The sequence below is a fragment of the Callithrix jacchus genome, chromosome 5 (assembly GCF_049354715.1).
Source record: "Callithrix jacchus isolate 240 chromosome 5, calJac240_pri, whole genome shotgun sequence".
NCBI lineage: Eukaryota > Metazoa > Chordata > Mammalia > Primates > Cebidae > Callithrix > Callithrix jacchus.
This window is the reverse complement of record NC_133506.1, coordinates 88,601,463-88,627,422: the sequence shown is the minus strand read 5'-3', so window position 1 is coordinate 88,627,422 and position 25,960 is coordinate 88,601,463. Positions and strand designations below refer to the sequence as shown.

At 38.5% G+C, this 25,960-nt stretch overlaps 1 protein-coding gene and 1 pseudogene across 12 annotated transcripts in view; one reads left to right on the top strand and one right to left on the bottom strand.

The window, feature by feature from the left end:
• TANC2 (tetratricopeptide repeat, ankyrin repeat and coiled-coil containing 2) overlaps positions 1-25,960 on the bottom strand; it is a 440,895-nt gene that overhangs the window by 79,106 nt on the left and 335,829 nt on the right. For all 12 annotated transcript variants that reach the window (XM_035300383.3, XM_035300386.3, XM_035300388.3 and 9 more), the window contains one exon: positions 17,024-17,255. In XM_035300383.3, the coding sequence (XP_035156274.1) occupies positions 17,024-17,255 (232 nt within the window). The remainder of the gene's footprint in view (positions 1-17,023; positions 17,256-25,960) is intronic.
• On the top strand, positions 24,387-25,205 carry LOC118154031 (density-regulated protein pseudogene; annotated as a pseudogene).

Here is a 25,960-nt window from a genome sequence, read left to right as displayed (position 1 = left end):
AGATTTTCCCTGTTTTGAAGGAATTACTTATAAGTCACCTACTAATGTAGGCATCAAAAAACATTTCATCATTGAGGAAGGAGGGCATATCTAAAAATATCACAGTTTTTAGGATTCAGAACAATAAATGCAAATAATTTCCTAATGCTACTAATACTGCAAAACAGTGAGAACTGTTCCTAAAATAATTCATTTTCCTTTGCTAAATAAGGTTTCTCAATTGTAAATTTAAGAGGTAAGATATTAATGATCTTTAGATTTTGTCTTTCAAATGCAACCAGCCTACAAGAATGCTTCAGTATGTTCACTCATTCAAACTTCTGTAGATTAGAGTAGTACTTTAAATCAGTAGCTTAAAAATTTTTACAAATAAAAATAAATTGGGGACTAATAAAGGATTGCTACTTCATATTTTGCCATGTAAGAACATGTAAAATATAATTACCATCCATGATCACCATTATTTCATAGAATAAAAAGTATTTTAACATTAAAAAAGTAGGAGGGACATTATCTAATCTTTGGATACGTATGTATGGAAAACTACATTATATCTACATCAATACAAATTCTGAGCTGTTGCTATTTTCTTATTTCATCATGGACTAACTAAAAACTTTAAATGGACTGGTGCTTAGGAGCCACTGCTCTAGGTGACAAGTCACAAAAAAGGCTTCCCAAGCCCTTTAAAATCCTTATTTTTATCCCTTGTAAATATACATTCACCAGGGATTCCCCACTGCCTCCATTTAAATGTGTACCTAACAATACGTGAACTTCCTTCCTTAGTAGTTCCATTCTAAGACTCTACCTAGGTGTCTGAGAGAAGTAAGAATTAGAGACTGCAAAAGAAGAGACAATAGCTAATACTGAAGTCAGAATTGAATCTTAGCACATGAGATTCTATTCCTGGTATATATAGGAATTGTTCAAAGTGAAAAAGAAGACTCATATCAGACAATATCTTTGTTCACAAAAGCTTCACATAACATCTGAGTTATCTTTCCTTCAGTGTGGTAACAAATTAGTATCTCAGTTGAGCATGGTGGCACACATCTGTAATCCCAACACTTTGGGAGGCTGAGGTGGGAGGATGGCTTGAGTCCAGGAGTTCCAGACCAGCCTGGGCAACATAGTGAGACACTATCTTTACAAAAAATAGAAAAAAATTAGCCAAGTATGATGGTGTGCTTCTGTAGTCCTAGTTACTCAGGAGGTAAGGCAGGAGGATCGCTTGGGTTCAAGAGGTCGAGGCTGCAGTGAGCTATGATCTTGCCACTGTACTCCAGCCTGGGTGACAGAGTGAGACCCTTTCCCAACAAAACAAAACAAAACAAAACAAAACAAAACAAAACAAAACAAAACAATCTGTGTCTCCTTTCATTTCATATTGGTAGCTAAAGCAAAACTTTTTCATTTGTTTTATGAGCATGTGGATGTGAGTGTGTATGTGTTTTAATCACTGTACTTGTAGAACTTTAAAGTACTGTGAAAAATACTGACTCAATTTTCAAAGAAAAATACATAATTTGAAATCTAGCTTCTGACTCTAAATTCAAAGTGTTTTCCATTGAAAAAACTCCAGCTATCTTTAAAAAATAACTATTTAAAAAATTATTACAATAAAATTTATATATGGTGAATTACAAATATCTTAATTATATACTTTGATAACTTTTGACAGATATATGTACTCATGTACGCAACACTGTGATCAAAATATAGAACATTTCTATCATTCCGGAAATTTGTTAGGTTCCCCTCCAGTGAGTCCTCAATAGGAAACCACTGTTCTGATTTCTATCACTGCAGACATGCACTTCTTTTGCTTAACATGTTTCTGAGACTTCTACATTGAGTGTACTATTATTTTGTCCTTTTTTAATACTAAGAAGTATTCAATTGAATAAATGTACTATAATTTATTTATCTATTCTGCTGATGGACATTTGGTCTGTTTCCAGTTTTTGACAACTATGAATAAAGCTGCTAGTAACATTCTTGTACAAGTCTTTTTGTAGACGTATGTTTTCATTTCTCTTGGGTAAATATGTAGGAATACATTTGCTTGGTGATAAAGTAGATGTACATTTAACTTTATAAGAAACTGTTGGCTGGCTGTGGGTGGCTCATGGCTATAATCTCTGATGTGGTTTTGAGAGGCTGATGTGGGAAAACTGCTTGAGCCCAGGAGTATGAGACCAGCTTGGGCAACATGGCAAGACCCCATCTCTTAAAAAAAAAAAAAAATAGCCAGGTGTGGTGGTGTGTACCTGTAGCCCCAGCTACTCAGGAGGCTGAAGTGGGAGGACTGCTTGAGCTGAGGGGGTCGAGGCTGCAGTATGATCATGCCACAGCACTCTAGCCTGGGCAACAGAGTGAGAGACCTTGTCTCAAAAAAAAAAAAAAAAGAAACTGACAAATAGTTTTCCAAAGTAGTGTACTATTGTATAGTCCCTCCAGCAATGTCTGAGAGTTCCAGCTGTTTTTCATCCTAACCAACACTGGATGTTCTTTTTAATTTTAACCATTCTAATGTGTGTAAAGTGGTATTCTCATTGTAATTTTAATTTGCATCTCCCTGATTACTCATGTTCGAACATGTGCTTGTAGGCTGTTGATGTATCTTCTTTTTTTTTTTTTTTTGTTTTTGGAGGAAGGCAGGAAGGGAGGGAAGGAGGAAGGGAGGGAGGAAGGAGGGGAAGAAGGAAGGAAGGAAGGGAGGAAGGGGGGAGGGAGGGAGGGAGGGAGGGAGGGAGGGAGGGAAGGGAAGGAAGGAAATCAAGCAATGAGAGAGACATTGCCGACCTAGATCTAGAGGTTTACAAGTTGATTTCTCTTTTCTTTTTTTGAGAGAAGGTAAGAAAAAAAAATGAGTGAAGGAGAGGAAAAAAGAGGAAGAGAAAGAGGGAGGGTGAACGGAAATATTGCTTTATTCTGAAAAAAAAAAGGGTATTAATAATGGCCAATCAATGTTTCATTTAAACCTATGAGTAGGTGTGATGTGGTATTGACAAGAATGTATATTTTGTGTATTTGAAGTGGAGAGCTCTATAAATATTTATTAAGTTTACTTGTTCTGGATCTGAGTTCGAGTCCTTGATATCCTTATTAATTTTCTGCCTCATTGAATCTAAGTCTCTATGTATCTGGGTGTTAGGATCGTTAGCTCTTGTTGTTGCATTGATCCTTTTACCACTATATCTTTGTTGCTTTAAAATCTATTTTATCTGATACGAGAATCGCAACTCCTGCTTTTTATTTATTTATTTATTTATTTTTGCTCTCCATTTGGTTGGTAAATCTTTCACCATCCCTCTGTTTTGGGTCTTTGTGTATCCTTGCATGTGAAACAGGTCTGGATGTAACATGCCGTTGGGTTTTGACTGCGTCTTTTGATTGGGGGATTTAGTCGATTTAAATTTAGGGTTACTGCCATTTGATGTTAACTGGCTGTTTTATCCATTCGTTGATGTAAATTCTTCTTTATGTTGGTGCTCTTTACTTTTTGGTATATTTTTAGAAAGGCTAATACTGGTTGTTTCTTTCTGTGTGTAATGCTTCTTTCAGAAGCTCTTGTTTTTCTTTTTTTTTTTTTAATTTTTTATTGGATTTTAGGTTTTGGGGTACATGAGCAGAGCATGCAAGACAGTTGCGTAGGAACACACATGGCAGTGTGCTTTTCTTTCCTTCTCCCCTTCACCCACATTTGGCATCTCTCCCCAGGCTATCCCTCCCCACCTCCCCCTCCCACTGGCCCTCCCCTTTTCCCCTCAATAGACCCCAGTGTTTAGTACTCCCCTCCCTGTGTCCATGTGTTCTCATTTTTCATCACCCGCCTATGAATGAGAATATGCGGTGTTTCATTTTCTGTTCTTGTGTCAGTTTGCTGAGGATGACGTTCTCCAGATTCATCCATGTCCCTACAAACGACACAAACTCATCATTTCTGATTGCTGCATAATATTCCATGGTGTATAGGTGCCACATTTTCCCAGTCCAGTCTATCATCGATGGGTATTTGGGTTGGTTCCAGGTCTTCGCTATTGTAAACAGTGCTGCATTGAACATTCGTGTGCATGTGTCCTTGTAGCAGAACGATTTATAGTCTTTTGGATATATACCCAGTAATGGGATTGCTGGGTAAAATGGAATTTCTATTTCTAAGGCCTTGAGGAATCGCCACACTGTCTACCACAATGGTTGAACTAATTTACACTCCCACCAACAGTGTAAAAGTGTTCCTTTTTTTCCACATCCTCTCCAGCATCTGTTGTCTCCAGATTTTTTAATGATCGCCATTCTAACTGGCGTGAGATGGTATCTCAATGTGGTTTTGATTTGCATCTCTCTGATGACCAGTGACGATGAGCATTTTTTCATATGATAGTTGGCCTCATATATGTCTTCTTTCGTAAAGTGTCTGTTCATATCCTTTGCCCACTTTTGAATGGGCTTGTTTGTTTTTTTCCTGTAAATCCGTTTGAGTTCTTTGTAAATTCTGGATATCAGCCCTTTGTCAGATGGGTAAACTGCAAAAATTTTTTCCCATTCTGTTGGTTGCCGATCCACTCTAGTGACTGTTTCTTTTGCCGTGCAGAAGCTGTGGAGTTTCATTAGGTCCCATTTGTCTATTTTGGCTTTTGTTGCCAATGCTTTTGGTGTTTTGTTCATGAAGTCCTTGCCTACTCCTATGTCCTGGATGGTTTTGCCTAGATTTCCTTCTAGGGTTTTTACCATGCCAGGTCTTATGTTTAAGTCTTTAATCCATCTGGAGTTAATTTTGGTGTAAGGTGTCAGGAAGGGGTCCAGTTTCTGCTTTCTGCACAGGGCTAGCCAGTTTTCCCAACACCATTTGTTAAACAGGGAATCCTTTCCCCCTTGCTTGTTTTTGTCAGGTTTATCAAAGATTGTATAGTTGTAGATATGTTGTGTTGCCTCCGGTGCCTCTGTTTTGTTCCATTGGTCTATATCTCTGTTTTGGTACCACTACCATGCTGTTTTGATTACTGTAGCCTTGTACTATAGTTTGAAATCCGGTAGTGTGATGCCCCCCGCTGTGTTCTTTTTGCTTAGAATTGACTTGGCTATGCGGGCTCTCTTTTGGTTCCATATGAAGTTCATGGTGATTTTTTCCAGTTCTGTGAAGAAAGTCAATGGTAGCTTGATGGGTATAGCATTGATTCTGTAAATTACTTTGGGCAGTATAGCCATTTTCACGATGTTAATGCTTCCTAACCATGAACATGGAATGTTTCTCCATCTGTTTGTGTCCTCTCTGATTTCGTTGAGCAGTGGTTTGTTGTTCTCCTTGAAGAGGTCCCTTACGTTCCTTGTGAGTTGTATTCCAAGGTATTTTATTCTTTTTGTAGCAATTGTGAATGGCAGTTCGTTCTTGATTTGGCTTTCTTTAAGTCTGTTATTGGTGTAGACGAATGCTTGTGATTTTTGCATATTGATTTTATATCCTGAGACTTTGCTGAAGTTGCTTATCAGTTTCAGGAGTTTTTGGGCTGAGGTGATGGGGTCTTCTAGGTATACTATCATGTCGTCTGCAAATAGAGACAATTTGGCTTCCTCCTTTCCTATCTGAATACCCTTTATTTCTTTTTCTTGCCTGATTGCTCTGGCTAGAACTTCCAGAACTATATTGAATAGGAGTGGTGAAAGAGGGCATCCTTGTCTAGTGCCAGATTTCAAAGGGAATGCTTCCAGTTTTTGGCCATTCAGTATGATATTGACTGTTGGTTTGTCATAAATAGCTTTTATTACTTTGAGATACGTTCCATCGATACCGAGTTTATTGAGGGTTTTTAGCATAAACGGCTGTTGAATTTGGTCAAAGGCCTTCTCTGCGTCAATTGAGATAATCATGTGGTTTTTGTTTTTGGTTCTGTTTATGTGGTGAATTACGTTGATAGACTTGCGTATGTTGAACCAGCCTTGCATCCCCGGGATGAATCCTACTTGATCATGGTGAATAAGTTTTTTGATTTGCTGTTGCATTCGGCTTGCCAATATTTTATTGAAGATTTTTGCATCTATGTTCATCATGGATATTGGCCTGAAGTTTTCTTTTCTTGTTGGGTCTCTGCCCGGTTTTGGTATCAGAATGATGTTGGTCTCGTAAAATGATTTGGGAAGTATTCCCTCTTTTTGGATTGTTTGAAATAGTTTTAGAAGGAATGGTACCAGCTCCTCTGTGTGTCGGGTAGAATTCGGGTGTGAACCCATCTGGACCTGGGCTTTTTTTGTGTGGTAGGCTCTTAATTGCTGCCTCGACTTCTGACCTTGTTATTGGTCTATTCATAGTTTCAGCTTCCTCCTGGTTTAGGCTTGGGAGGACACAGGAGTCCAAGAATTTATCCATTTCTTCCAGGTTTACTAGTTTATGTGCATAGAGTTGTTTGTAATATTCTCTGATGATGGTTTGAATTTCTGTGGAATCTGTGGTGATTTCCCCTTTATCATTTTTTATTGCATCTATTTGGTTGTTCTCTCTTTTCTTTTTAATCAATCTGGCTAGTGGTCTGTCTATTTTGTTGATCTTTTCAAAAAACCAGCTCTTGGATCTATTGATTTTTTGAAGTGTTTTTCGTGTCTCAATCTCCTTCAGTTCAGCTCTGATCTTAGTTATTTCTTGTCTTCTGCTGGGTTTTGAGTTTTTTTGATATTGCTCCTCTAGCTCTTTCAATTTTGACAATAGGGTGTCAATTTTGGATCTCTCCATTCTCCTCATATGGGCACTTATTGCTATATACTTTCCTCTAGAGACTGCTTTAAATGTGTCCCAGAGGTTCTGGCATGTTGTGTCTTCGTTCTCATTGGTTTCGAAGAACTTCTTTATTTCTGACTTCATTTCATTGTTTACCCAGTCAACATTCAAGAGCCAGTTGTTCAGTTTCCATGAAGCTGTGCGGTTCTGGGTTGGTTTCTGTATTCTGAGTTCTAACTTGATTGCACTATGGTCTGAGAGGCTGTTTGTTATGATTTCAGTTGTTTTGCATTTGTTGAGCAGTGCTTTACTTCCAATTATGTGGTCAATTTTTGAGTAGGTGTGATGTGGTGCTGAGAAGAATGTATATTCTGTGGATTTGGGGTGGAGAGTTCTGTAAATGTCTATCAGGTTTGCTTGCTCCAGGTCTGAGTTCAAGCCCTGTATATCCTTGTTGATTTTCTGTCTGGTTGATCTGTCTAATATTGACAGTGGAGTGTTAAAGTCTCCCACTATTATTGTGTGGGAGTCTAAGTCTCTTTGTAAGTCATTAAGAACTTGCCTTATGTATCTGGGTGCTCCTGCATTGGGTCCATATATGTTTAGGATCGTTAGCTCTTCTTGTTTTATCGATCCTTTTACCATTATGTAATGGCCTTCTTTGTCTCTTTTGATCTTTGTTGCTTTAAAGTCTATTTTATCAGAGATGAGAATTGCAACTCCTGCTTTTTTTTGCTCTCCATTTGCTTGGTAAATCTGCCTCCATCCCTTTATTTTGAGCCTTTGTGTATCTTGCATGTGAGATGGGTTTCCTGGATACAGCACACTGATGGGTTTTGGATTTTTATCCAATTTGCCAGTCTGTGTCTTTTGATTGGTGCATTTAGTTCATTTACATTTAGGGTTAATACTGTTATGTGTGAATTTGATACTGCCATTTTGATGCTAAGTGGCTGTTTTGCCTGTTAGTTGTTGTAGATTCTTCATTATGTTGATGCTCTTTAGCATTTAGTGTGATTTTGGAATGGCTGGTACTGGTTGTTCCTTTCTATGTGTAGTGCCTCTTTTAGGAGCTCTTGTAAAGCAGGCCTGGTGGTGACAAAAATCTCTGAGTACTTGCTTGTTCACAAAGGATTTTATTTTTCCTTCACTTCTGAAGCTCAGTTTGGCTGGATATGAAATTCTGGGTTGAAAGTTCTTTTCTTTAAGAATGTTGAATATTGGCCCCCACTCTCTTCTGGCTTGTAGTGTTTCTGCTGAGAGATCTGCTGTGAGTCTGATGGGCTTCCCTTTGTTGGTAACTCGACCTTTCTCTCTGGCTGCCCTTAGTATTTTCTCCTTTATTTCAACCTTGTTGAATCTGACGATTATGTGCCTTGGGGTTGCTCTTCTTGCAGAATATCTTTGTGGTGTTCTCTGTATTTCCTGCATTTGAGTGTTGGCCTGTCTTGCTAGGTGGGGGAAATTTTCCTGGATGATGTCCTGAAGAGTATTTTCCAGCTTGGATTCATTCTCTTCGTCCCCTTCTGGTACACCTATCAAACGTAGGTTAGGTCTTTTCACATAGTCGCACATTTCTTGGAGACTTTGTTCATTCCTTTTTGCGCTTTTTTCTCTAATCTTGGTTTCTCGTTTTATTTCATTGAGTTGGTCTTCGACTTCAGATATTCTTTCTTCTGCTTGGTCAATTCGGTTATTGAAACTTGTGCATGCTTTGCTAAGTTCTTGTATTGTGTTTTTCAGCTCCTTTAATTCATTCATATTCCTGTCTAAGTTATCCATTCTTGTTATCATTTCCTCAAATCTTTTTTCATATATTTTTTCAAGTTCCTTAGTTTCTTTGCATTGATTTAATACATGTTCTTTTAGCTCACAAAAGTTTCTCATTATCCACCTTCTGAAGTCTAATTCCGTCATTTCGTCACAGTCATTCTCCGTTCAGCTTTGTTCCCTTGCTGGTGAGGAGTTTTGGTCCTTTCTAGGAGGCGAGGTGTTCTGGTTTCGGGTGTTTTCCTCCTTTTTTTGCTGGTTTCTTCCCATCTTTGTGGGTTTATCCGCTTGTCGTCTGCGTAGTTACTGACTTTTCGATTGGGTCTCTGAGTGGACACCCAGATTGTTGATGATGAAGTATTTCTGTTACTTGGTTTTCCTTCTACTAGCCTAGCCCCTTCGCTGTACAACTGCTGAGGTCCACTCCAGGCCCTGCTTGTCTGGGGTGCACCTCTAGCAGCTGTGGAACAGTGAGGGATGCTACCCATATCTTTCTCTGCTATCTTTGTCCCAGGATGATGCCTGCCAAATGTCAGTCTTTTGGATATAGAGGGGTCAGGGAGCTGCTTGAGGAGACAGTCTGTTCTTTTTAGGAGCTCAATTTCTGAGCTGTGAGCTCTGTTGTTCATTCAGGGCTGTTAGGCTCCTATGTTTGATTCTGCTGCAACAGAGCTCATTAAAAAAACCCTTTTTTTCTCAAATGCTCTGTGTTGGGGGGTTCGGGCTTTATTTCTCGATGTCTGTTGAGGTGTCCTGCCCAGCTACGAGGCAGACTAGCCACTGTTTGCCTGCCGAGTCTCCGCCCTGCTGTTGTGTGATTCGCCCTGTTCCTGCAGGCTCTGCTGTGGTCTCCGCCACGCCCTGTGGCGGAGTCTCTTCGTTGTAGCATGTTGCCTTGGCAACGGCAGGCTGCGTCAGCAGTGGGCATGTATCTCAGTAGGGATGGGTTGCCTTGGCAACAGGAGGCTGCGTCAGCAGTGGGCGTGTATCTCAGTAGGGACGGGTTGCCTCGGCAACGGCTGGCTGCGTCAGCAGTGGGTGTGTATCTCAGTTTGGGCGGGTTGCCTCAGTAGTGGTGGAGGCCCCTCCCCCACAGAGCGTCTTGGACCGTCTGCTCGGGATAGTTTGAAATCGCGGTTTTGTTCATCCCACTGGGTACCCCGAACGCTCTGTCCCTGAGATCCCCTGGGCTGGCCTACTGTCCAAGTCTCGTTCAGTCTCAAGTCCAGCCCTCTCAAGTCTCAGGTTACCGGTTCAACAGGGCACCCGGACAAGCGTGCCCTGTGGGGATTGCTGGGTAGGGCCGGCCGCCGCTGCCCCGGCTGCTGGCTTCGCCAGGCAGACTTACTGCCTGGCGTCCCGTGTCTCCCTTACACTTGGGAGTTTCCCCATTCTGTGGGCAACAAAGATCAGTCTGGAAATGCAACTCCGACTCACCTCTTTGCGGATTCAACGAGAGCTCCAATCCTGGGTTGTTCTCACAGCGCCATCTTGAGTCCTCCAATCCAGAAGCTCTTGTAAAGCAGGCCTGGTGGTAATAAAATCTCTGAGTACTTGCTTGTTCATAAAAGATTTTATTTTTCCTTCAGTTGTGAAGCTTAGTTTGGCTGGATATGAAGAAAGTTCTGTTCTTTGAGGATGTTGAATATTGGCCCCACTCTCTTCTGGTTTGTTGAGTTTCTGCTGAGAGATCTGCTATAAGTCTGATAGGCTTGCCTTTGTGGGTAACCTGACCTTTCTCTCTGGCTGCCCTTAATATTTTCTCCTTCGTTTCAACCCTGGTGAATCTAACAATTATGTGCCTTGGAGTTGCTCTTCTTGAGGAATATCTTTGTGGTGTTCTCTGTATTACCTGGGGTTGAATATTGTCCTGCTTTGCTAGTTTAGGAAAATTTTCCTGAATAATATCCTGAAGGGTATTTTCCAGCTTGGATTCATTCTCTCCGTCGCATTCAGGTACACCTATCAAACGTAAATTTGGTCTTTTCACATAGTCCCACATTTCTTGGAGACTTTGCTCATTCCTTTTGATCCTTTTTTCTCTAATCTCGTCTTCTCGTTTTATTTCATTAAGTTGGACTTTGACCTCTGATATCCTTTCTTCTGCTTGAACAATTCGAGTGTTTAAACCTGTGCATAATTCTTGGAGTTCCTGTATTGTATTCTTCAGTTCCATTAATTCACTTATATTCTTCTCTAAGTTGTCTATTCTCAATAGGATTTCATCAAACCTTTTTTCAAAGTTCTTAGTTTCTTTATGTTGGGCTACAACATGTTCTTTTAACTCACAGAAGTTTCTTATTATCCATTCCCTGAAGCGTGATTCTGTTATTGGGATGTGCTCGTTCTCCATCAAGCCTTGTTCCATTGTTGATGTGGAACTGTGATCATCTTTAGAGGGAGAGGCGTTCTGATTTTGAGTATTCTCAGCCTTTTTATGCTGGGTTCTTCCCATCATTGTAAATTTATCCTCCTGTCGTCTTTGAAATTACCAACTTTCAGATTAGGTCTCTTGAGTGGACATCCAAGTTGTTAGTTCCCAGGGCAGAACAGTGGCGTTAAGATTGATGGTGTTTTCTGCCCAGGATTCTCCTGTCTGGCTTCCTTCTTGTGTCTGTAATAGGTGACTCTGCCTTCCCAGGGCTCCAAACCTCAGTCAGAAGGGGAACCCATCTCGTTTACTCTGCACCAAGAGCTGCCGCGCTGAGGTGCCGTCACAACCGCTGCGCCGGCCTCAGGAGTCGTGCTGGGGACCCGTGTGGGTCCTCCAAACCTTGGTCAGAAGGGGAGCCAGCCCTGTTTACTCTGCTCCGAGAGCTGCCGCGCCGAGGTGCTGGCGAAACCGCTGTGCCGGCCACAAGAGTTGCGCTGGCGACCTGTGTGGTTCCTCCACTGGGAATCTTCTACTCCGTGAGCGACCAGAATTTGTCTGAAAGTGTGGCATCCTCTAGTTCTCTGCGCTTTCACTGAGAGCTGCAATCCCGAGATGTTAGCGATCGGCCATCTTGGATCGTTCCATGTATCTTCTTTTGTAAAGTGTCTAAATCGCTTGTTCATTTAAAAACTGAACTGTTTGCTTTCTACAAGTATCGTAGATACAAGTACTTTGTCTCTCACACACAGAACACAGTGAATATTTCCTCCCCTTTGGTGCCTTGCTTTTCCTTTCTTTAGTGGTATTTTTCTGTTGAGCAAATATTTTTAAGTTTGATGAAGTCTAATTTGTCATTGTTTTTATAGGATTAATTGATACTTTATGTCCTTAAGAAATCTTTACCTTCTCCAAGTTTGTGAATATATTCTGTTTTTTTTCTATTAACTTTAGAAATAAAACTTTTCTATTTAGGTCTGTGATCCATCTCATATTAATTTTGGTGTATAGTGTGAGGTAAGGACTGAGATTCATTTCCCTCCACAAACATTTATCCAGTTGTTCCAGCACCATCTAATGACAAGAATTCTTCCTCGGATTGTTTTGGCACCTTTGAGAAGATCAATTGACTGCATATGTGGGTCTATTTCTGGATTCTCTATTCTGTTCCATTGATCTATTTTCTATCCTTGCATGAATACAATCCTGTCTGTGGAATTTTGGGTGACTCAAGCTGGATGAAGAGAGCTGATGGCTAAATTTTTAAGCATCAAATTAGCACCCCCCATCCCTGAGCTTGGTTGTTAAACATTTACTAGCATATCACTGTCATGACTATTACAGTAATCTGTAATTCTGTACATCTTGAAACGAGATACTATCTTTCAACTTTCTTCTTCAAGAATGTTTTGGCTATTTTTGGTCCTTTCCATTTCTAAAAGTTATCAATTTTTACAGAAAAATTCTGCTGGGATTATGTTCAATCTATAGAGTAGTTTAAGGAAAAACTGACATCTTCCAATCCACATATATGGCATATCTCTTCCACTTACTAGGGTCTTTAATTTCACTCTGCAGTATTTTCACTGTGCTTTCACTATGACTTACACATCTTTTGTACATTTAAGTATGATTTTTTTTTTGGTGCTACTGAAAATGGTACTTGTTCTACTTATTTGTTGCTATATCGAATAGCAAGGGGTTACTTGAATGTTCTGGGGCTTGAAAGCTGGAATCATTTGGAGGCTTATTCACTCATATGCTTTGTGGCAGAGCAGGAATGAACACCGGGACAGTGACTAGATTCTCCCTGTGGTTTGTGCTTTGCAGCATGGTGAACTCAGGTAGTACGGCTTCAACATGGCAATACATACCTCCTGAACCAAGTGTTTTGGTGAACAAGATGGAAACTGCATGCTATTTATGACCTCGTTAAGCTGTCACATAGCATCACTTGGTAGTATTCTATTAGTTGAAGCAGTTGCAAACCTGCCCAGCTACAAAGGGAGGGGACCCAGGTCGAACTATTAGTAACAGTAATGTCAAATAATTTGTAACTGTGTTTTAAAACTGCCATGTACTTTTAAAATTTCATTTTCAGTATTTTGTTGTTAGTATAGAAATATCTGTATGTTGACTTTATAGCCTAAAGGTGAGCACTTACTAGTTTTAGTCAGCTTTGTTTTTTCTGGGTGGATTTCTTAGAGTTTTCTAAGGTAAACAATTATGTTGTCTGCAAATAAAGACAATTTTACTTCTTCCTTTCCAATCTTTATACTATTTGAATGCTTGTTTATTTTCTTACTGTTCTAGCCTGGACCACCAGTGGAATGATGAATATAAGTGGTGAGAGTGAGGAACATTCTTGTCTTGCTCTTGACCATAGGGGGAAAAACATTTAACATTTCACTATATGTATTTTTGGAGATGCCTGGTATCAGACTCAACTTCCTTCTATTTATAGTTTGTGTAGTTTTTATTGCTAATTGGTGTAGTTCAGAGGGACTGGTTTCATCAAGAGAATTATTCTGGGGCAGGGAGTGGAGAGGATGGTTTAGGGATGAAACTGCTCCACCTGAGATTATCAGGCATTAGATGAAGAAGTGTGCAACCTAGATCCCTTGAATGCACAGTTCACAATAGGGTTGGTGTTCCTATGAGAATCTAATGCTGCAGCTGATCTGACAGAATGTGGAGCTCAGGTGGTACCTGTCACTCACCTCCTGCTTCCTAACAGGCCACAGATCTGTATCAATCCACGGCCTAGGGGTTGGGGACCTCTGATGTAGTAGTTTGTCAAATGCTTTTTTACATTTATAGAAATGATTAGGTGGATGTTTTCCTTTATTCTGTTAATATGATGAATTACACTAATTAACTTTCTTCTTCTTTTTTTTTTTGAGACAAGGTCTCACTCTGTTACCCAAGCTGGAGTGCAGTGGTATAATCTTGGTTCACTGCAGCCTTGACCTCCTGGGCTCAAGTGATCCTCCCACTTCAGCCTCCTGAGTAGTTGAGACTACAGCTGTGCGCAACCATTCCTGGCATTGTTGTTGTAGAGATTGGTACTTGTTGTGTTGCCCAGGCTGGTCTTGAATTCCAGGCTCAAGTGATCCTCCTGCCTTGGTCTCCCAAAGCATTGGGATTACAGGCACAAGCCTAGCCTAAATTCCTTTTATGTTCCAGTTACCATACTAGCTGCTATGTCTTCAATGGTTATGTGGCTTTTATAGTGTATTGGGGTAAAAATATGCTAAACATTAAATAACTAGTCATTAATTACATTGTTCTGTCTCACCCACCAGAGTAGCTGGGACTACAGCTATTTATCTCTTTAATTTGGTCTATTTTTGATTCATGTATTTTGAACCTGTTATTAAATGCATACATCTAATACATGTTCCTAATGAATTGGCCCTTTTATGTTTATCAAATGACTCTTCAGAAATACTTGTCTTGAAGTCTACTCTGTCTGAGATTACTATAGTCACTCCAGCTTTCTTATGCTCCATGTTTACACAGTATATTTTTCTGTCCTTTTTACTTTCAATCTGTGTCTTTATATTTAAAAAACTGCATATGGTTGAGTCTTGCTTTTTATCCAGTCTGACAGTTTTTGCCTTTTAATATAAGAGTTTAGTCCATTTACATGTAATATAATTATTGATATTACTGCTTATAAATCTACCATTTTGCTTGTTCTATCTCTAGAAAAAATTCTTTATTTTCTGACTTTTTTTGGGTCACTCAAATAAGTCTTAGTATTTCCAGCTGGAAAATTGTGTTTCCAGCTATTGCTCATAATGGTGATTTAAGGCTGAGTTAAAAACATGGAAATAAAATGAAGTAATTAAATTCACTTAGAGCAGTATTTGTCAACAGAGACTGCTAAAGCTGGTTATGGAGACTTAAATGAGAAGCAGATATATCTTGTAACAAAATTATAAAACATATGAATTACGACTGGGACTCTAAAGCTGACTCTCAAGCATTTGGATAGTCTTCTTGAATCAGCTGTAAGGTGTAGATCCTTGTATTACCATGCTTTCTTCAAGGTACTCCTACGTGTGAGCAGTTTCTACATTCACTTATCTGTTCAAAACGTAGTTCCTAAAATGCCTGCAGTGTTCAAGGTGAGGTAACCACTATGAAGGATAAAACTTGAATTTTAAAAGTTCCTATTTCAGTAACATACAATTTACTTAAAGGGATAAGTACAAAAGTAATTCCTACAAACTGCAAAGTATATCTGGCATATGGTAAATATTTAATAAATGTTAATGATAAAAATTTAAATTCTTGTTATACATTATGTGTTATGTACCACAAACATATATATATTTTTAAAAAGATCTAATGTCATTTGGAAGGACATCATTTAGGATTGAAGCGGGGCAAGTAAATCAGAAGGTATTTCACAAATGAGGTAGCATTTAAGTCATTCCTTGACAGATGGCTGGAATTCTGACAGGCAAACATGTGAGAAGAAGGTGTATCAAGAAAAGAAATAATGAGTAAATACATGGAGGTGGGAAAATCCAGGGGCGTATTTGAGGACAAGTGAATATTTCAGCTTACATGTAAACATAGGATTCCAAAGGATAACAGTGAATAAAGCTGAAAAGTAGGGTGGATGCTGGCCCCATCAAGCATCTTGAATGTCAGAACAAGGAACTGAAAGTTAATTCAGAAGGCAATAGGCAATCAGTGGATTATCAATTGGGGAATTATGTGATCAGGGAAATGCTTTATAAAACTTTTTCTGGAAGAAATACATAAAGTCTAGAACGCCGGAGAGACTGGGGAAGAACTTCCCCACCAACTACTCCATGAATGGTTTAAAATTCAGCCCTCAGGACATCTGAGGCTTGGCAGAGCTGTCTCCTCAGGGCCAGTCATGTCCAGCAATGAGGAGTTATAAATTTTTATCCCAGTATGCTATACAAAGTTTTATTGTTTTATAAGTGTGTCATGATGTGGAAAAAGCACTAAACTAGTGAACCAGGAAAGACTGTGATGGGATAACTATAAATATGATGTTACGGGCAGCCAAACAGTCCTTGTGGTAATGATGCTAGAAACAGTTGGAGACAAGTGGGTGTGAGAAACATCACGAAGGCAGAATTAACAGGTTTTAGAGACTGACTGCATGTCCAGTAAATAGGCTTAAATATACTTGTAGAGAAATGACAAGGTTTAAAAAGGTAATAGGTAACAAAGGTAGTGACAGAGGTCATTAGAGTTGAGGAGAAAGAGAAATTCTGATATTCAAGTAACCAGCATGGAAGCTGAAACAACTAAAGACAATGGCCAGGAAAAATGATAACCATCTTTCCTTATTAGTACCTCCAAAGCCCTTGGGAAAGGTGTATAAGTCTCTTAGGAATAAACAGGATTGCTCAGGAATTTTATGCATACTCACATCCTTTTCTTTGGCTTCTGGCACTAACAAAATATTGTTAAGGGTATGGGGCAGAAAGACTTAGGAAGGCACACACCATTTTCAAGGAAATGGTTGCACTCAGGCCACTGCTAACACTAGAATTGCTGAGGAAAAAGGGAGGACAGGCATGAGTATGAGTGGGAGATGGATTCTATTTAATTTTTTTCACTTAAAAAAAAATAACAGCTCTCCTATGATACAATTTATGTACCATAAAATACCCTCTGCCCCTTAAGTAGCTTTTAAGGTGTACGATTAAGTGATTTTTAGTATATACACAGAGCTGTGCAACCAGGGATGCCATTCCACTTCACTTGAACTGATGGGGTAATACAAATATTATGTTTTTTATTAATATTACATAGTACAGGAATGATTTCTGACCACAGAAACTTCACAACACTGAGCTGGAACCACAAATATACTGACTTATTTAAACTTCACAGAAAGGACTGAAAGCTCTACTGTTTTCAGGACAAGGAAAAGGCATTCTATTTGTAAATAAGACTGAGAACATTTATAAAGAAAAGAAGCAGTAGATACTGCTGGAATTTCTTTTTTTTTTCAAGTAAAATCTTTTGTCTGTTAGCTGTACCCTTCAGGATATTCAGCTATGGAACATTTAGTTTTGGCAATGTGATAAAATTAATCATTTTTATAGCATGACCCAGGTGACCTTGGACTCCAAACCTCCATCTTTCACCTCTTTGGACCTTATCTGTACCTTTATGGAGATTCTCCAGTGGCTCCAGGACTCCCCTCCGGAAGGAGGCCATGGGGTCTTGAACACAGGACCGAAGACTCAGCATGCTCTGCAGGTGAGGTTCCCGAAGAAGCTGCTCCCGATAGGCTGTCAGCTGAGGTGAGCGGCAGAGCAAGGCAGCAACATTGTGGACAAATTCTGGCACCAAGCAGGTATAGGCATTATCTGCTTGACAATAGTGATAGGCAACCACCTACAAAAGAAAGACGAGAAAGCAAACAGGCTTATCAGTAGTAAGAGCAATAGCTATGATTATCAGCTATTGAGTGATTTACTAGAAATCACTTAATGTTTCAGTATTACATAATACTTTGTCTCTTCATTCTTCAACTTTTTCAAGTAAACATAAAAGCTGCTAACTCAGAAAATGTCTGGTTTATGTAAGATCAGAAATTTGATAAATTACTTCTATTGTATATGTATGATATAACCCAGAATAAAATTTATAAATAAAAATTGAGCTTTCCTCTGGATTATAAATAGGAAGCAAGCCTGAAAACACTATCACTGACATTTATTCAGCATGGAGCAGTATAGGAAAGACACTAATCTGTAAACAAAGCATTAGGAGTAAAATAATCCAAGAAAAATTATGTTAGTCTCAACAAACACATATACTTCTGTCAATTTTTGGATTACAGGTGTGTTATAAACTAAGCCTTATAAAAATGAAATAATTCAGATTTTAATTTTAGGATTAAATGTTTTCTAAGGACCCTGGCAGAGACAGAAAAAGAGTATCAGAATTAGATAAAAGGAAGAAGGGGTGAGATTTTTGTTAGATGTAGGTCTTAAATTCAAAGAACATAGAAAATTTATAAGCCTTAATATCATCCAGGGTCTGGGCTGACTGTCTAGGATCTGGAGTTTTAGACTCTGTTTTTTGTTTGTTAGAATCTGCACAGCAGTCACCCCATGTCTTCCGGCTGTTGTCTTTGCTTCCAGGGCAAGTACAAAGGGTGATTTTAATCTAGACCACTTTTCTGGCTCATTACTACCCAGAAAAGAGATTGTATTGTGTATAAAATACAAAACTGGAAAGGGGAGATTCAGCTTGAATGTAGAGAAAGCACTCAGCATGGTGCTCGGCATCTAGTAAATCATAGCAATGTCAGCTGATGTCACCATTATCATTACCATCTTCATCCTCCTCACTACCATCATCACCACCACCACCATTCTTAAGGATCTGTATACTGTTTTTTTCAGCTACTAGCTTTGTGCCTATATACTGGCAACTGAAATCTGTCCTGGGGCATCCGTAGACATACTACTGGAATTCCAGCTCTTCAGGTGTCTCTCAGAGAGCATCATCTCTAATTCATCAGGTGTCTCTCAGTCATCTACTAAAGAGTTCTTTTTTGAAAAGAATAATATGGTCATCCTAGCTCTTTTAACATGTTAGAAATGTCAATATATTTTAAACACCTGAAATCCTTCTCATTAAACATAAAATAATCCCGAAACAACACAGGAAATGTTACTAAATACATAAAGCTGAAGATAGGAATTGCTTGTGAATGAAGCAATGAAGTCTGAACACAATATGGAAACTGGAAATCAGAGGTTGTATTTTGAAAATCCTCCACTCTTTTCTTTAGATAGATTGGTGGTTATTTTACCTATCTTAAACACAATGTAAGGAACCTAAACAGAAAACTTGTCAGCAATTGATCTGTCCTTTCAAAGAACAGTGAATGCCAGTGGTTATGTCTACATGGGTACAAATCTCCATTCGATAAAAAGCAAATAGCAAACCTCTAAATCAATATAACCTTTCATCATATTTCACTTTAATTGATTCCACATGTTGAGGCTAAGCACAACTGAGAAAAATCAACTGTAACATCCTAAAATAAGAAGATATCATTTTAAAGATAAAAATTGTGATATTTAGAAACAGGAATCTTTTCCTGATTTCATTTAAAAAAACCATCTGTGCTCTTGGCTGAAGGTTTCATCAACAAAAGACAATGCTTAAGTTGCACCTTCTGTGCTGGCAAGGTTGTGGATCAAAAGGAATGCTTATATACTGTTGGTGGGAGTGTAAATTAGTTCAATCACTATTGAAAAGTAGAGTGATTCCTCAAAGACCTAAAAACAGAACTACCATTCAACTCAGCAGTCCCATTACTGGGTAAACACTCAAAGAAATACAAATCATTCTATCATAAAGACACATGCACATGTATGTTCATTGCAGCGCTATTCTCAATAGCAAAGACATGGAATCAACCTCAACGCCCATCAACGGCAGACTGGATTAAAAAAATGTGGTACATATACACCACAGAATACTATGCAGCTATAAAAAAGAATGAGATCATGTCTTCTGCAGGAACATGGATACAGCTGGAGGCCATTATCTTTAGCAAACTAATGCAAGAACAGAAAACCAAATACTGCACGTTCTCACTTACAAGTGGGAGCATAAAATGAGAACACATGGACACAGAGAGGAACAACACAAACTGAGGCCTACTGGAGGGAGGAAGGTGGGAGGAGGGAGAGGATCAGGAAAAGTAACTAATGAGTACTAGGCTTAATACCTGGATGATGAAATACTCTGTGTAACAAACCCCTGTGACATGAGTTTACCTATATAACAAACCTGCACATGTGCCTCTGACCTTAAAATAAAAGTTAAAAAAAAATAATAAGGAAAAAAGAAAGACTGGAAAGAAGCCAAAGACACCCACTTTCACCACTACTCTCCAACATAATATGAGAGATTCTGGGTGACAGTATAAAGAAAAAGAAAAGAAATAAGAAGAGCAGAGACTTAAATGGAAGGGATAGTTTTTATTATTAAAATGTATAGTTATCTATATAGAGAAAAGCAACCTATTATAATTAACAGAGTTCAAGAATTTTGGTACAGAATTCATTATCTTTAGCAAACTAATGCAAGAACAGAAAACCAAATACTGCACGTTCTCAGGCAGAATACAGGCAACATCTTCATTAGATTTGCACTGTGTCTCAAAATAGATTATTTGCTAGACATTTTAAAGTAGCTATATAGTAGATATATATACATATAATCTGTCAAAAACATCTGTTACTTCCTCCAAATTTTCTATTAATATTATCTATAACTTTCCCTATGTATAAAAATAGAAAACAAGCCTGAAAATGCCTTTTCTCCTTCAGTTTCTTATTAGTACCAGTGCTCAGTAACAGATACTAGATCATTCCCTGCACCTTTGACAAAGTCATCATGCTCAGCCATACACAGTAACTATTATTACAACTCCTGGGGAATGGTTCAGATTAGTAAACCCATAATAATGTTTTATGAAACCTTTCTCCTTGATGAATCTCTCAAAATAACTTGTTTAAATTTCATTCTTTTAGCTATGTCTTTCTTACATTTTTTTTCAAGCTTTCCTTCCATTAAATTCCTAAACTTTTATTAAAACAATTTCATCCACAGCATATCTGATATGAGAAGAGCTGCATTGTTTCTTTGGAGGAAGACAGCTAGTAAGTTTTAGGTGACTCTTGTGAGGGAAGAAAGAAAAGTGCAGGCCTGTGGGCTATATACAGAAAGAAAAGACGGGAGGTCAATAACAGCTTTGTGTATAAAATCTCTTGATTTAATGCTGTGTATAAAAATGATAAAACTAGTTATAAACTTCATCAAAGGAAATGAGTGGCAGCAAAAATGTCACAGTTGCATTAAGTCACAGGCCTGCACTCTCCATAGACCATTTTCTACTTTAAATGAAGGATTGGTGACAGAATTAAGCTAATCTCACATAAAGAGAAGGCAGCTGTGAATATCCAAAGTTTGTTTGGACATAAAATCCTAATTTCCATACGGACTGACATTTGTATCATTTAAACTAATATTGCAACTGCCCCTCCCCAGGTCAGCTGTCACACATTTACTCCATGTCTCTTTTTCATCACTCCTTCTTGTGAATGTCTTCTTCCTCACTACCACCCGACTGATTTCCTAATCAGCACAACCCTTCCAACTCTAAAGTTTGATTTTTAATAGTTTTGGGACTTGATGACTCACCATAAATAACAACTCTCTCTTCCTTTGCTCTTAGTCCCTCAATTCTGACTCTAATCCTCATGCTGGGACTAGAAGCTAAAAATAGACCCCATACTAGAGTTCTGCCTCAGTAACTTTCCAGCTTGGAGCCCTACCATATATATATATATTTTTTGGCAGTAGGACTTTTATTATTTTTTAACTTTTTACTTTCAACTAACTTTAGACTTACAGAAATGTTGCAAAAGTAGTACACAGAGTTTCTATTTAACTCTCATCCAGCTTCCCTTATTATTAACATCTTATATAACAATAGAAAAATTATCAAAACCAGGAAATTAACATTGGCAATACTATTACCTACAGACATTACTCAAATTGTACAGTTTTCCCACTATGTCTTTTCTTGTGTCTGGATTCTATCCAGGACCTCATACTGTATTTGGTTATTTCTCTTTAGTCTTCTGGAGTCTGTAAGAGATCCTTAGTCTTTGTCTTCTATTACCTTGACACTTTTATTTTTTTGAGATGGAGTCTCACACTGCTGCCTAGGCTGGAGTGCAATGATGCAATCTCAGCTCACTGCAACCTCTGCCTCCTGGGTTCACGCGATTCTCCTGCCTCAGCCTCCTGAGTAGCTGGGATTACAGGAGTACACTACCACACCCAATTTTTTTGTAGTTTTAGTAGAGACAGGGTTTCACCATGTTGGCCAGGCTGGTCTCAAACTCCTGACCTCATGATCCACCTGCCTCGGTCTTCCAAAGTGCTGGGATTACAGGAGTGAGCCACCACGCCCCACCACCTCGACACTTTTGAAGGATACTGATGACTTATTTTGTTGAATGACTCTCATTTTTGGTTTGATGTTTTCTCATGATGTAACAGAGTTTTTCTGAAGAATATCAGAAAAACCGTGTTGTATCTCTCTTCGTGGATCATATCACAGGGTTTATGATGGTGACATGTTTTTCACTAGTGATATAGTTTGGGTATTTGTCCCTGCCCAAATCTCATGTTGAAATGTAATTTCCAATATTGGAGGGAGGGCAGATCTTTCAAGACTTGGTGCTGTCCTCACCACAGTGAGTGAATTCTCACAAGATTTGGTCATTTAAAAATCTGTAGCACCTCCCCAATCCACCTCCTGCTCTGGCCACGTGATGTGCCTGCTAGCACCTTACCTTCCACCACGAGTGAAAGCTCCCCAAGGCCTCCTCAGAAGCTGGATAGATGCCAGTGCCATGCTCAAATAGCTTGCAGGACTATTCAATCAAACCTCTTTTCTTTGGAAATTATCCAGTCTCAGGTATTTCTTTACAGCAATGCAATAATGGCCTAACACAACTCGTAATATTGCCCTTGATCACTTTGTTAAGGTTCTGCTAGGTTCTTCTACTGTCATCTTTCCCTTTGTTGTTAATAAATATCTTAAGGGAGATACTTTTGAGGATATGCAAATCCTTTTTCTCCTCAAACTTCTGCCCATTAATTTTAGTATCTATCAATGGATCTTGTCTACAGCAGTAATTACTGTGGTGTTTGCCTATTTCTTTCTTTCTACATTTATTAATTAGAATCCTATTGGAAGAAAGAGTTCTCCCTTATCTCCCATTTCTTTATTATTGTTTTTTGTAAGTATGAGCTAATTTTATCCTGTCGGTTATAATTCAACACTATATTGATTTTGTTGCTTAATTAGTTCAAGCTTTAGTCACCAGGATCTCCTTCAGGTTGACTGCTGTATTCTTTTAGTAACCCTCTATCTTTTTTTTTTTGAGCAAGTTCTTGCTTTTTGGCACCATGAGATGTTCTGGACTTATTTTGTATTTTCCCTGCCTCTGGGATCATCTACTTCTCTAAAAAGCCTCTGTTCTTTTTATTGAAGAATGATATTTAGAAAAAAGATCTTGTTGCTACTTGTGATTACTGTTATTGAAGTGTAATGCTTTAGGGCTCTCACTGAATGGAGCTAAGAAATACAAGTATGTATAAAGGTGTACCTCGGAGATACTGCAGCTTTTATTCCAGACTACCACAATGAAACAGTGCAATGAGGTGAGTCACTCAAGTTTTTTGGTTTCCCTGTGCAAATAAAAGTTATGTTTACACTATAAAGTGTGCAATAGTATTGTCTAAAAAAACCCAAGGTACATACCCTAATTTAAAAATACTTTATTGTTAAAAATGCTAATGATCACATGAGCCTCCAGTGAGTCATAATCTTTTTGCTTGTGTGTGAGGGGGTTCTCATCTCGATACTGATGGCTGCTGACAGACAGATTAGGGTAGTGATTGCTGAAGGATGGGGTGACTGTCGCAATTGCTTAAAATAAGGCAACAACAAACTTTGCTGCATTAATTGACTCTTCCTTTCATGAAAGATTTCTCTGTAGTATGTGATACTCTTTGATAGCATTTTACCCACAGAACTGCTTTCAAAATTGGAGTCATTCCTCTCAAACCCTGGCACTACTTTAGCAACAAAGTATATGTAATATTCTAAATCCTTTATTGTTATTTTTACAATGCTCACAGCATCTTCACCAAGTATAGATTCCATCTTAAGAAACCAGTTTCTTTACTCTTCCATAGGAAGCAACTCCATATCCATTCAAGTTCTGTCATGAGATTGTAGCAATTCAGTCACATTTTCAGGCTCCACTTGTAATTCTAGTTCTCTTACTACTTCTGCCACATCTGCAGTTACTTCCTCCACTGAAGTCTTGAACCTCTCGAGGTCATCCATGATGGCTGAAATCAATTTCTTCCAAACTCCTAGTAATGTTGATATTGACCTCCTATGAATCACAAATGTTCTTTACGACATCTAGAAAGGTGAATGCTTTCCAGATGAAAATCTTGAAAATCCTTTTCAATTTACTTTGCCCAGCTCCATTAGAATAATCACTATCTATGGCAGTTCTAGCCTTATGAAATGTATTTCTTAAATTATAAGACTTAAAAGTCAAAATTACTCCTTGATCGTTGGGCTAAAGAATGAATGTTGTGTTAGCAGACATGACAACAATAATCTCCTCGTATGTCACTATCAGAGCTCTTAGGTGACTAGATGTATTGTCTATGAGCAGTAGTATTTTGAAAGTTATCTTTTTTTTCTGCATAGATCTCAACAGTGGGCTTAAAATATTCAGTAAACCATGCTGTGAACAGATGTGCTGTCATCCAGGCCCTGTTGCTTCATTTATAGAGTACAAGTAGAGTAGATTTAGCATCATGCTTAAGGGCCCTAGAATTTTTGGAATGATAAATGAGCACTGGCTTTAACTGAAAGTCAGTAGCTACATTAGTCCCTAACAAGAGTCAGTCTGTCTTTTGAAGCTCTCAAGGCAGGCACTGACTTCTCTTTAGCTATAAAAGTTCTAGATGGCACCAGCTTTCCACAGAAGGCTATTTTGTCTACACTGAAAATCTACTGTTGCTCTCGGGTGGCCCTGGCCAGGGAAGATGAGTTGTGTGTGTCAGTTCAACTGGCCAGTGGTAGGAGTAGAGGCAGTGGGGCCTGTGTGACCACCTGGGTTTGTGAAATGTCTGCTGGCACTTCTGAATCCAGTGGGGCTGATTGCAAAGGAGACCCAAGGAACAGTGACAAGTTAGATGCTGATTACTCACTTTGAGTCCTTTATTGCGGAGTCTGTTCATTACCAATAGGGTACTGTGAATATAAGCCTGATGTTGTTAAATGTAAACAATGGATAGAGAGAAGGATTTTCCAAATGAATCTGAAAAACTTACTGTAGAAAATTCACCCAATCAAGAAGCTGGAATTAGTAAGAGTCAAGGAAGAGCAAGGCAAAGAGAGAAGAAAAAACAAGAGAACTGGAAGGGGTCAAATAAAACAAAACAAAAGAAAACTGTACCATAAGAGGTTATTATAACCAAAATTGCCAGAGAAAAGAAGAAATATGTAAAAATAGTGTGTGGCCTTGCAACTTTTGAAATTGATCTTAAAGAAGCACAAAGATTTTTTTGCTCAATAATTCTGTGGTACCTCAGTAACAGGGGAGGATGAAATTATTCAGGAAGACTCTACAAATGACATAATTGATGTCATTCAGAAAAAAAGAGCCAGAGATAGATGATGATAGCATCAAAGATCTTAAAGTAGTAGTTTAAAAAATATGTCTGTAATGGCCAGAACTGAGAGTTGATACCGTCAAAGGGAGAGAAGTCTGTCCAATAAATACACACACTCTCTCTCTCTCTCTCTCTCTCTCTCTCTCTCTCTCTCTCTCTCCCTCCTCTTATCTTACAATAAAACTGTAGACTGCATTCATTCCTGGCATTTTCACTGTTCTGTACAAGGCTGTTTGGTTTTTTTATTGCTAAAGTCAAATAAATAGGAGAGACTGTCATGCTTATGCATGAAACAGAATTTAGTCAAATAAAAATTTTGGTCATTTGTTACTGACTTTTCCCTTTCTGTCTTTTCACTTAATTTTTTTTTTTTGAAAAACCCAGTAGATTTTTTGTGGGAAGCATATCTGTTGATTATTTTACTGATCTCATGCTGAGTGATTTTTAAAAAGAATTTGAATTTGGCTTCCTCATCTGTAATATATCTCCTTGCTTGTTAGATGTGATAGTTTAGAGATGGTTGAGAATCTAATAGCTTTGTCATTGAATTTGCTTCCTGTTAAGTCCACTTGTGGGCACAATAACATACTGTTCAAGCTATTCTAGAAATTATTTGTTAAAGTATAATAAAAGCCTTAAAACCATTTATACTGTTTGAACTACTAAGCCACTTCTTGACATCATTCTAAAGAAATAATCAGCCTTGCAATAAACTTATGAAGGAAGGTGTTTGTCACAGTGTTATTTATAATATCAAAAAATTGCAAATAATATAAACAATTGGGAAATGGTTA